This window comes from Amyelois transitella, chromosome 15 (assembly GCF_032362555.1).
Source record: "Amyelois transitella isolate CPQ chromosome 15, ilAmyTran1.1, whole genome shotgun sequence".
Classification (NCBI taxonomy): Eukaryota; Metazoa; Arthropoda; class Insecta; order Lepidoptera; family Pyralidae; genus Amyelois; species Amyelois transitella.
The window spans coordinates 10555463-10566640 of record NC_083518.1 but is presented as its reverse complement, the minus strand read 5'-3'; the positions used below and the strand labels follow the sequence as shown (position 1 = coordinate 10566640).

The 11178-nt window shown below is 38.9% G+C and overlaps 1 protein-coding gene and 1 non-coding gene across 5 annotated transcripts; both read left to right on the top strand.

The window, feature by feature from the left end:
* The first annotated feature begins 20 nt into the window (after positions 1–20).
* On the top strand, positions 21–1571 carry LOC106137952 (uncharacterized). The gene is made up of 3 exons (XR_009657169.1): positions 21–159; positions 274–354; positions 1513–1571. It is a non-coding gene; the product is annotated as an uncharacterized LOC106137952 (transcript).
* Positions 1572–1585: 14 nt separating this feature from the next.
* Positions 1586–10551, top strand: LOC106137949 (speckle targeted PIP5K1A-regulated poly(A) polymerase). Of its 4 annotated transcripts, none has more exons than XM_060948125.1 (6): positions 1586–1726; positions 5182–5286; positions 6300–6436; positions 7067–7181; positions 7993–8148; positions 8816–10551. In XM_060948125.1, exons 2-6 carry the CDS (start codon positions 5205–5207, stop codon positions 10375–10377), a joined length of 2052 nt encoding a protein of 683 aa, XP_060804108.1. In that variant the 5' UTR covers positions 1586–1726; positions 5182–5204; the 3' UTR covers positions 10378–10551. The 4 variants fall into 4 exon arrangements, with proteins under 4 accessions (XP_060804108.1, XP_013194363.2, XP_013194362.2 ...); XM_013338909.2 differs by lacking the exon at positions 1586–1726 and adding an exon at positions 2241–2380; XM_013338908.2 differs by lacking the exon at positions 1586–1726 and adding an exon at positions 4152–4319.
* Positions 10552–11178: the final 627 nt, after the last annotated feature.

Below are 11178 nucleotides of genomic sequence, written 5' to 3'. Positions count from 1 at the left end.
GCTGTGGTCATTTTTCTTTTTCGGAGTTTAGTTTTCAATGTAGGTCGAAATCTTTAATAACATTTAACAATTAGTATACATATTTTCAAATAGACCCGTGCATATTTTTTAATCTTACACGTAAAATTTTTACCAAAGGAATAAATAAACATAATCGTCGTAGGTATTTTGGACCATCATATACATTCGTTTTCTCATATTTTTACATTTAAATTCAATATTGTTGCATTGTTTACAGCGATTTCAATGCAATATTGTTTCTTTTCGTTCTAGGAGCCAAAAAGACATTCAGCTGAGTAAAGCTTTATCCTGGCTTTTACGACACGGCGCAACGAGGGAAGGATTCCTTGTAAGGTATGTTGGAACAGAAGTCATTTATTTGTTTATGAAATACCCGTAATACATATGTATGTAAATATATTCAAATTCACATGTTATTCCATGCAGCTGTTGCATTCGTATACTTTGTCTTTATTTAATCTCACAAGAAAGAATGAGAAAACGATAATTTTTGACAGTTGAATATCGAACGCATATTGTCGATTGTTGTCGCTTGGTTAGTGCGTCCTACTTATTTATTTCGTTACCAACCTTTTTTATTCGTTAGGTATTTATCTATTCTAGTTGCATTGTCAAGCTTTGTAGTGTCTGTTCATGATTCAATTAAATCTTTTGTTTATGCAAAAATCAGCTGATAATTTGTGGTTATGTTCCTAATATGTTACAAATAACACTATGCGGTGCCAATATAATAGACCCTGCAGTCACATTTATCATGCATTGCAACCCCTTGTTTGTCATCTATATGCCAAAAATATACCCAGGCTCCACATCATTCCAAAAAAAATTAATGAAAGTGCAATATCTGTTGAAAAAAATAAGTACCTGCTCTAATTATGGGAGAGCATGGTTGGCTCTGCAGAGCCCGGAATTTACAACTGAAGTTATAAATCCTATTCGAGATTCGTAAATAAGGCTTAAGGCTTATGGCTTATTTTCCCTCTATTTCTATCACTTTCATTAACTGTAAAGGTAGAGCAGGATGACAAGACATTTATATCATTTTAATATTGGTGTATGCCTCTGTAACCAATTAGGTTGAAAAGAATTATGAATGTGGATGAAGCAAAATAAGTATGCAGAGGTTGTAGCAAGTGGAAAGATGTAATCTCTGACTATAAGTAGAAATTTTTTTTAGTCATTACTATGGGACATTTCAAACATCACATAATAATTGGTTTCACAACATTGTTTGACTCAAATAAATTACTTAAAAGTAAGTTTACTGCCGTTTTGTAAGCATCAGAGCAGAAAAAGCGGTAAAAAAATGTACTGCAGCATTTTCTTCAATAACATCAACTTCACAATGCCAAACTTAGCAAACTTAGAATAGAAATGTGGAGGAGAGAATACTAATTTAATATTAATTAATTTAATTTAAATTTATCTTAATTTATTAACTGTGAAACACAGGTTATTTGCGTATTTAATAAAGCCGTGTTTTATTTACAGCCCAGATGGTTATATCTCTGTGAACAATATACTACAGCACAAGTCATTTCGCGGTAAATACAGCCAAGCTGACATAGAGAGAGTGGTACGCAGCAACGACAAGCAGAGATTCAAATTGAGAGAGAACCTGATCACTAAAACATTGGAGATCAGAGCCAATCAGGGACACACTATAACCGAAGTGACAGAGTCAGCATTCACTCCAATTTTTGAGGTTAGTTTTGTATATATATGTAACTGGATAATAAACTTAGGATACTTCTTGCAGGCGATGGGCTAGCAACCTGTCACTCTTTGATTCTCAATAACACCATTTAGCCATACAGCTCAACAAAGCCTTTCAGTCAAGACTGTTGGCTCTGTTTACCACGTAAGGGATAAAGACGTGATTATATGTATGTTTGTTTTTTAGTTCTATCTAAAACATCTAGAATACCCAGATTCACCCTTAGTTGCGTTTTAGACAACCATGGGAAAGATATTAAGTGTCACATCTATATCTCTTTGCTTAGTCTTCTTTTACGGCATCTACAAGTGGTCCTATGCTTAAGATCCATAATATTACAGCCAAAATACAAAACAGTGGTGCACGGTACCTATCTAAAATGCTGGCCGCAGATCAAAATTGATGGGTTGAGTCGTATGAAGCGTCAACACATACACTTAGCTAAAGGAACTCTCGGAGACCAGTCCGTTATCAGTGGGTTACGTGGGAACGCTGTGCTGTACATATATATCAACTTGGAGAACGCTTTAGGTGACGGAATCAAGTTCTTTGAGTCTGACAACGGAGTGATATTGACGAGTGGCAACGATCAAGGGTATCTGCAGCCGAAGTATTTCGAGAAAGTAGTTGAAGTTAGAACCGGTATGTTTTGTTATGATGTGTTCAGATAATTAATCATACATAGGAGTATATAAAATCTAACCTCTTTCACGGGAGAGACATCATCGCTTGATATTTGGCCATTCTTTTATAATCACTTTCATCTTAATTCCAGTATTGCAATACTAACTTCAATATGTCTGAGTGTTAAAATTATCTGCTTTTGTATTAGACAAGTACATAACATAACAGTATTATCTATTACTAGCTATGCCCGCGACTTCGTCCGCTGGGTGAAATTTTCCCCGTTATTTTCACATATTCCATTATTTCTTCGCTCCCAATAGTTGAAGCGTAATGTTATATAGCCTAAAGCCTTCCTCGATAAATGGTCTATTCAACACAAAAATAATTTTTCTATTCGAACCAGAAGTTCTAAGATTAGCACGTTCAAACTAACAAACTCTTCAGCTTTATAATATTAGTATAGATTAGTATATTAGTATTAGGATTGATGAAAAATTTACAGAAAGAATGCCATGTTTGATCTAACGTCACCTTACCACAAAGTTTTTGGGCTTAGGGGTTGGAAAAATCCTGTTGTACAGTTGGCCACAAATAAAAGTATACAATTGTCATCCGTTTCATACGTTATGGTTGCCAGTGCGTTCACCTTTTGTACGAAGCAGCTGATATTGATTTTTCGCAATTTTGAAGTTGGTCCCATAGTAAAACTTGTTCAGTTTGATGTACTGATTCACATGCCAAATAAAATGCTAATAAATTAAAAATCACCATGTAGTGTATACGATTTTATTTCGTCATAATAGGTTTTTAAGGGTAAGGCTTACAAACCTGAGATTCCACTTGTAGGCGATGGATAGGATTCAAATAGTGAGAGGTTGCTAACCTCTCACTATTTGAATCCATGTATAAGCTGAACGTGGCCTTTCAGTGTTTTCATGACTGTTGACTCATTCTACCCCGCAAGGAATATAGACGTGCCTATCTGTATGTATGTAATAGGCATTTGACATTATGAGTAGGTAGGTTAAATGTTTGTCCTACCTACATGCAACGTAGCCAACACTGATTACGGGGAATCCCATACAAGATTGCGTAACTACATTTTAGGGCATCTATACACAATAAATGCTACCCGTGCGAAGCCGGGGCAGATCATCGGAGATCGGGGCATCAAAACTTTATGTTAGTCTGTTAGAAAATGCTAAATAAGTCCGCCTATTGTACTTTAAAAATTGTAATTGTTGCAATAAATAAATCTATACATATAATAAATCTGTAGAAGGGTCAATTGTGTAAATTGAAAATATTGACAAAATAAATAGCAGGGGGTGTTACTGCATCGATACCAAACCCAAATAGGTGATTACATTTTTTTTTGTCTGTGTATGTTCAGGCATCACGTGAAAACTAACAGTTCGATTTCGATGAAACTTTTTATCCTGGAAAAATACGTAGAAAAAAAATAAATCTTATTTTTTCAGTTTTATCAATAGACGTTTTTCTGTAGAACAGCGAACACACGTTGCGTTAGCCGCAGTGGATTCAGCGCCGTAATAAGATGTCATTGTCAGAGTTACTCAAAATGGAGAAAAAAACTATCCACGCGAAGACCCACAACCGCGCGGACGGAGTCGCGGGCGGAAGCTAGTAAATAAATAAATAATTTTAAGGTTACATACTTCATAACGAACTTCGATATATCTATAGTCGAGATGTCATATTTTTCACATACATCGACTAGTTAATGTATGTGAATTGCCTAAATGGTGTATGTACTCAGTTGCTTATCGGACTTCATTTTTGATTAAGTTTTCTCCTGGAATTCTTCTCTTGCCTTGATAAAAATACATACATTTAATCACGTCTGTATCCCCTAGGGGTAGACTGAGTCAACATTCTCGAAAAGACTGACAGGCTACGTTAAGTTGTAAAGTACCACAAAAAATATGTATATGTCAGTATTACCTACATTTATACTAATTTATAAGTGTGACAGTGTGTTTGTTTGTTCATATTTCACGTCAAAATCACTGAACTACATGAAATTTAACATAAATATAGTTTGTGTGTCTCCTACTTACTAGGAGGACATTAGGTCTCTATTCACGCGGGTAGAATCGCGGGCGAAAGCTAGTTAGTAATTGCTGTTTTCTCTCCAAATAGACAATCTTCTTCCTCCCGGCTTTAGTCCCGATTAGCGTTACTATTTTATTACTATTTTATTATACGGTATTAGCACACCCCTTTGCTGCCTTCTGGAGAGGAGACCAGGGTTGCGTCTACTACTTTTTACGATAAATATACAATTAGAAACTGATTAGTTGATAGCTTGAACAATTTGATATTATGATGTTATTAACAAACTGATTAGTTGATTACAACATTTTTGAAGTATTTCAATAACTGATGACTTGTTATGTCTTCATCGCTTGGCATTCATCATTCGTAGTGAACTAAGGAAGTGAGTGAGGTTTAATCTCTGTGTTCTTTGGGTTAAGCTGCGTCTGCGCATCCCGGCTTCAAACGGTACTATAATTACTTACGTTTTTATTTTTAGAAAGAACTTAAATTTATTTTGATCGAATCGCATTTATTTAAATTAAAATATGTGTTGAACAAGTTAAAGGCCATTAGCCTTTAACTTGTTCGACACATATTTTACTTTTTAACTAAGGAATTATCTTGTAGGCCATGGGCTAGCAAACCTGTAACTTTTTGAATCTCAATCAAATCCTAATCCCTTAATCGCGTTAAACAACATTCACGGGACAGCCGGAAGCCGTGTGTCTTTATATATTTTTTCTTTTAATCAACAGGCACGTGCATATTTCCATGAGAGATGGAGGGACGCGCGGGCGGGAAGTCTCCGCGGGAACAGAAGTTGTCGGAGCGGGACATCGACTGCAGGGTACACGTGTTTGGTGAGTGCGCTACATACAAGTTCCACATTCATTCATGTTTTTTAATGTAGACAATGTGCATTCGTCCATGATTTAGATTTAAGAGATCTATTATTTGTATATTGACGTCCGATGAAAATGCTGCAGTGTAGTTTGTTCCGCCGCTTCTTCTACACGTGCGCTTTGGAAGCGGTAGTAGTTATGATTAGATTTAAGTGATGTGACGTCAATAAGTGATACCTTGTATAGTCTACATCCCTCGCGGGGTAGTCTCAACACTCTTGAAAAGATTCATGGCCATGTTCAGCTGTATGACTTGACTAGAGGCCGCCCGCGACTTCGCCCGCATGGAAGCCCTATCAATCCCGCGGGAACTCCGGGAGAAAAAGTAGCCTATATGTTATTCTGGGTCTTCAGCTACCTACATACCAAATTTCATCGTTATTGATTCAGTAGTTTTTGCGTGAAAGAGTAACAAACATCCATACATCCATACAAACTTTCGCCTTTATAATAGTAGTAGGATGATGGAATTGAGACACAAATAGTGACAGGTTACTAGCCCTTCGCCTACGAGGGGAACTTGATATAGGTACGGTTGATATGTACTTATAAGGGTTTTTGCAACATATACATATGTGGGAGAAGTTTTGTTTTTTGTTTTTATTTAAATCCTTTTTGTTAGCTAACCTCTTACTTATTTTTACGTTGGTAACATTAAGAGATAGAATAGTGAGTCTGTGGTACGATGTAAGACGTTATAAGATGTGTTTTTAAGAAGTCCAATAAAATAAGAAGATTTACGATATAATTCCGCACTGTTATTGCCACATACATACATAACATCACGCCTCTTTCCCGGAGGGGTAGGCAGAGACTACCTCTTTCCACCTGCCACGATCTCTGCATATTTCCTTCGCTTCATCCACATTCATAACTCTCTTCATGCAAGCTCGGCGGTTTCGGGTACTTTTAACCTTTCATTGCCACATATATTTTTATACCAATTGTAATTATTCCCCCCGCTCCCTCAGGATACCCGCCGTACACTCAGCCGCAGGACCTCACGCGCGCGTTTCTCCACTTCGGCACCCTTCGAGTGGAGAAGATGAACACTAAGCATGCTACATTGGTTTTCCCCACATCCTACGACGCTAGAACCGCTTTGGAGGTAAAAAGAAATCACATACATTAGACGGTTTCATATTAATCTGCTATCACGACTGAGATAATACTGTCTGTCTGTCCTGACCTTGTGTACTCATCATATCATTGTCACGATGAATTGTTTACATACATACATATGTTCATGTCTATATCCCTTGCGGGGTAGACAGAGCCAACAGTTTTGATAAGACTGAATGGCCACGTTCAGCTGTTTGGCTTAATGATAGAATTGAGATTCAAATAGTGACAGGTTGCAAGTTTGTAAGCCTACCCCTTAGTCGCCTTTTACGACATCCATTGGAAAGAGTGCGTATAACGTATTAAATTAACGTAAGCCATTGTGTCAAAATCACTTTCAAATACACTTACGTGTTGGCTCTGCCTACCCCGCAAGGGATGTAGACGTGACTATATGTATGTATATAACTAGCTCGCTCATTGATAGATCTACTATATTTGTAGCAAAATTTCCTATTAATATTTTTATAAAAGTTCGTTAATTGTACAAAAATATTAGTATAAATATCTTGACCTGACCTTTCACTAGAAAGTCATGTATTAAAAACTTGTGTTATCCATCTTAACTAATTTAAAAAACTCCCACAAACTTACACAGAATCCGTTGATTTTCCAGGCGTCCAGGAAAGTCAGTATATACGGCACTCTTCTGACCGTGAAGCCGTTTGACCCCGCCATGACCACGGAACAGAAGAAGAGTCCCAGGAAGGAGAAGAAGAAACGACAGATATGTGAGTACTATTCTTCCTCCTGGCTTTTAGTCCCGGTTGCAGCCTCACCACTCTGGAGAGGAGCCCGGGGTATGCCTTTGACCACGGACCCTTAAGTAAGTCAGGTTTTTACACAAAGTGACTCGCTTGTCTGACCTCTGTAACTTTTGTAGGGAAACCTAACCCGTATGGGATCGATCATGATTACACATCCAGTTGCCTGAATGTGCAGATATCCTCACAATGGTTTTCCTTACCGTAACAGCATCGGTTGGCACTCAAACTAATATAACTCGGAATAAAGTCATTTGTATGTTTTTAATGCGCATCCTGCATTTTCTACCATTAACAACTCAATAACTGTACGAAGTATAGTTACAAAGTTAGTTATTCCTACAGAAAATAAAAGGATTTGTACCAATACAAAAAAGAATAGGACCACTCCATCTCTTTCCCATGAATGTCGTAAAAGGCGACTAAGGGATAGGCTAACAAACTTGGGATTCTTTTTTAGGCGATGGGCTAGCAACCTGTCACTATTTGAATCTCAATTCTATCTTAAATCCAAATAGCTGAACGTGGCCTATCAGTCCGCTCAAGACTGTTGGCTCTGTCTACCCCGCAAGGGATATAGACGTGATTATATGTATGTAATAAAAGGAGAAATGAGGAGAGAAATAATCAGTTTAAAATTACTATATTATTGAACATAAAATTAAAGAATATTCGACAATAAAAATTATTTTGACATTCCTCCTAACTACACAAAATCCATGGCAACCGTTGCTATGGCGTATAAGAAGGTACATAAATTTTATTTTTACAATTCCAGTATCAACCATCGACCCCAAGAAGATTGACCTGAGTGGAAACTTCCACAAACAGCTGGACAACATCCTGAACATCGTGCGACTGACCCAGGAGGAGGTGACCGCCATGAGCTCGCTGTACGCTGACCTCGAGAAGGTTCTGCAAGCTCTGTGGCCGGGTAAGTCTGTCATTCTTCTTCATCCAAATTCAGCTGTCACCATTATTTAAGTAATTTGTATGTTATAGAACATCGGATGTGTAATACTTATACACACACACACACACACATGGTCACGTCTATATCCCTTGCAGGGTAGACAGAGCCAACAGTCTTGAAAAGACTGAATGACCATGTTCAGCTATTTGGCTTAATGATAGAATTGAGATTCAAATAGTAGCAGGTTACTAGCTCATCGTCCGCGTGAAATTGTTATTTTGGGCATCTTCAATGATGCCCAAAATACGCCCTCAAGGATGAATAATTTTCCCCGCTTTTTTTTCACATTTTCCATTATTTCTTCGCACGAATAGTTACAATGTGATGTTATATAGCCTTAAAGCCTTCCTCGATAAATGGTCCATTCAACACAAATAAAATTTTTCAATTCGAATCAGTAGTTCCTGAAATTAGCGCGTTCAAACAAACAAACCCTTCAGCTTTATATTATTAGTATAGATACATACAAAAAATCACGCCTCTTTCCCGGAGGGGTAGGCAGAGACTACCTCTTTCCACTTGCCACGATCTCTGCATACTTCCTTCGCATCATCCACATTCATTAGTATAGATAGTGAAACTTTTTTTACCTACACTATGTATAGTGATACTTTAACCGTATTTCCAGGTTGCTCGGCGATCCCCTTCGGCTCGATCCCCACGGGTTTGGGGATCAAATCCAGTGACGCGGACTGCTTCGTCTCCATCCCGCCGCAGTTCAAGACACCACTAGGGAATTACGTCAACAAGGCAAAGAAAATTCTACAAAACTACCCAAACATCTTCGACGAACTAGTCGCCATACCACGGGCCAACACCCCCATAGTGAAACTTGTGCACGTTCCCACGAGAACAGCTTGTGATCTCACCTTCAAGACGGAGCTCGGAGCAAGGAACAGCAGACTTATTGCCTTCCTACTGCACGCTGATCCCAGACTGTTACCATTAGCTGTTGTCATCAAGTACTGGGCGAGGGTACACGAGTTATCAGGCAGTGGAAGATTGACAAACTACGCTTTGACTATGCTCATCATATTTTACCTTCAACAACCCCCGCTGTCTATTCTACCGTCAGTACAATGGCTACAGTCGGGTGTTCAAGAAGAAATCGTGGACTACTGGAATGTTGCATTCGATGGACGCAGAGAGAATATGCCCCCAATAAATAATAAATCTTCACTATCAGAACTAATCGGAGGATTTTTTCAATTCTACTCTACATTCAATTTCGATGAAATGATAGCTTGCCCGTATCTAGGATATCCTGTTAAGAAGGACTCGCTGAAGGACCTAGAGAAGTTACCGCCTGGCTTCGAAAGATATCGGGAAAATATTCTCCATCACGAAATGTTGGCGATGCGCTTTAATACGTCCATCTGCGTGCAAGATCCGTTCGAGCAATGTCACAATGTCGCTTCTACGATAAGCAGCCGCTTGGCGGACGAACTCAGAGCGTATTTCAAGTTTGCCGCCAACGCCTATGAACAAGAGAGTCCTAAAAACTGCAAGGGCTTCTTCGAAATAATTCTCCTTCAGAAACCGAAGCTCCCCAAGAACAAGGGCAGCCCAGAATTCAGAGCCAACTTGTTCCCCAACATGATCGCGAACATCGTAGCGCCAGACTGGAAAGCCGTGGTCAGAAAAGTCGTATTCGAAATATTCGAAACGATGCTCAAAATCAAGCTCGGAAAAGTAGAAGAAAAGGTGAATCCGGACTCGAAAAAGGAGAAAGAGAAATACATGGGAGTCGTTTGTAAAGCTATCTGGAAGAGGAAGCAGTTTAGTAGACTGTACACGTACATGAATCTGGACTTTGTTCAGAGAAATATAAAGATAACGGAGGAGATTTTGAATGCGGAGAAGGAGCTTCTCAATATTAATTTCCAAATGACGGTGACATTCTGTCACGAGCCGCGCAGTTCTGTGGTGTCGATAAAGATGTCGAGCGGAGACGTGACGGCGTTTAGGGAATTCGGCAAATTTTTCGTGTCAGTGCTACAGCATTGGTTCGTGCAGCTGATGAAGCCCTACACCCAGTGGCCCGAGAGGGACACCGCTACGAAGATAGCGGAGACAATTAAGTATTTGGACAATAATTTGGATGATGATGATGATGATAGTGATGACAGTGTGTTGAGCGAAAGTGCGCAGGAGGCGGGAGCGGCGGCGGCCTCGTCGGCGGCGCCGTGACCCGCGGCCCCGCCTCGCTACCGGCTCTGGACTCCGTGGTACAATACGTGTTACTATTAAGCTAAATATCGACGTTTGATAGAAATCTATTTTGTTATCATCGTTTTATTTTTAATCTATGTGAATAGAATGACTGTTCTGTTTATGTAAATAAATAAAGATATTTTTTCTAAATATTGGCATTCTTTTGTTATGTTTTGCGTTGGGGTTAGGTGGTAACTATCAAGTCAATTACATACCTATGGGTTAAATCCCTACTTGAGAACACTTTTAAGGGATAAACAAAAAAAAATACTGAAAGACAGCCCTCTCCTTGAGACTGCCGGTTAAAATTGCACAAATTTAAAAAGAGATATCGTCGTGGCAAATTAAATCACTACATCTCTTTCAGATAGATGTCGTAAAATACCACTAAGGTTAAAACACGTTTGGACACGTATTTATGTTTTTACTATGAACCAATAAGCGTCCCCTGCAAAGATTAAGGTGGTTGGTCAGGAGCACAGATTATCCCCAATAGATTCCGCCCGCGGTCACCACGCATTATTGATTCACTAGAGGCCGCCCGCGACTTCGTCCGCATGGAAACCCTATCAATCCCGCGGGAACTCTGGGATAAAAAGTAGCCTATGTGTTATTCTGGGTCTTCAGCTACCTACATACCAAATTTCATGGTAATCGGTTCAGTAGTTTTTGCGTGAAAGAGTAACAAACATCCATACAAACTTTCGCCTTTATAATAGTAGTAGGATCACAGATAATTCGTATATTCGATGGCACCCCTCCAGCCACTAGCAGGAA

Bases quoted from the DNA above. Each gene is read 5' to 3' on its own strand.
- LOC106137949 (XM_060948125.1), top strand. From the start codon at position 5,205: ATGGAGGGACGCGCGGGCGGGAAGTCTCCGCGGGAACAGAAGTTGTCG. The intron at 5,287-6,299 runs GTGAGTGCGCTA...CCGCTCCCTCAG, and splicing joins CTGCAGGGTACACGTGTTTG to GATACCCGCCGTACACTCAG. The intron at 6,437-7,066 runs GTAAAAAGAAAT...TTGATTTTCCAG, and splicing joins ACGCTAGAACCGCTTTGGAG to GCGTCCAGGAAAGTCAGTAT.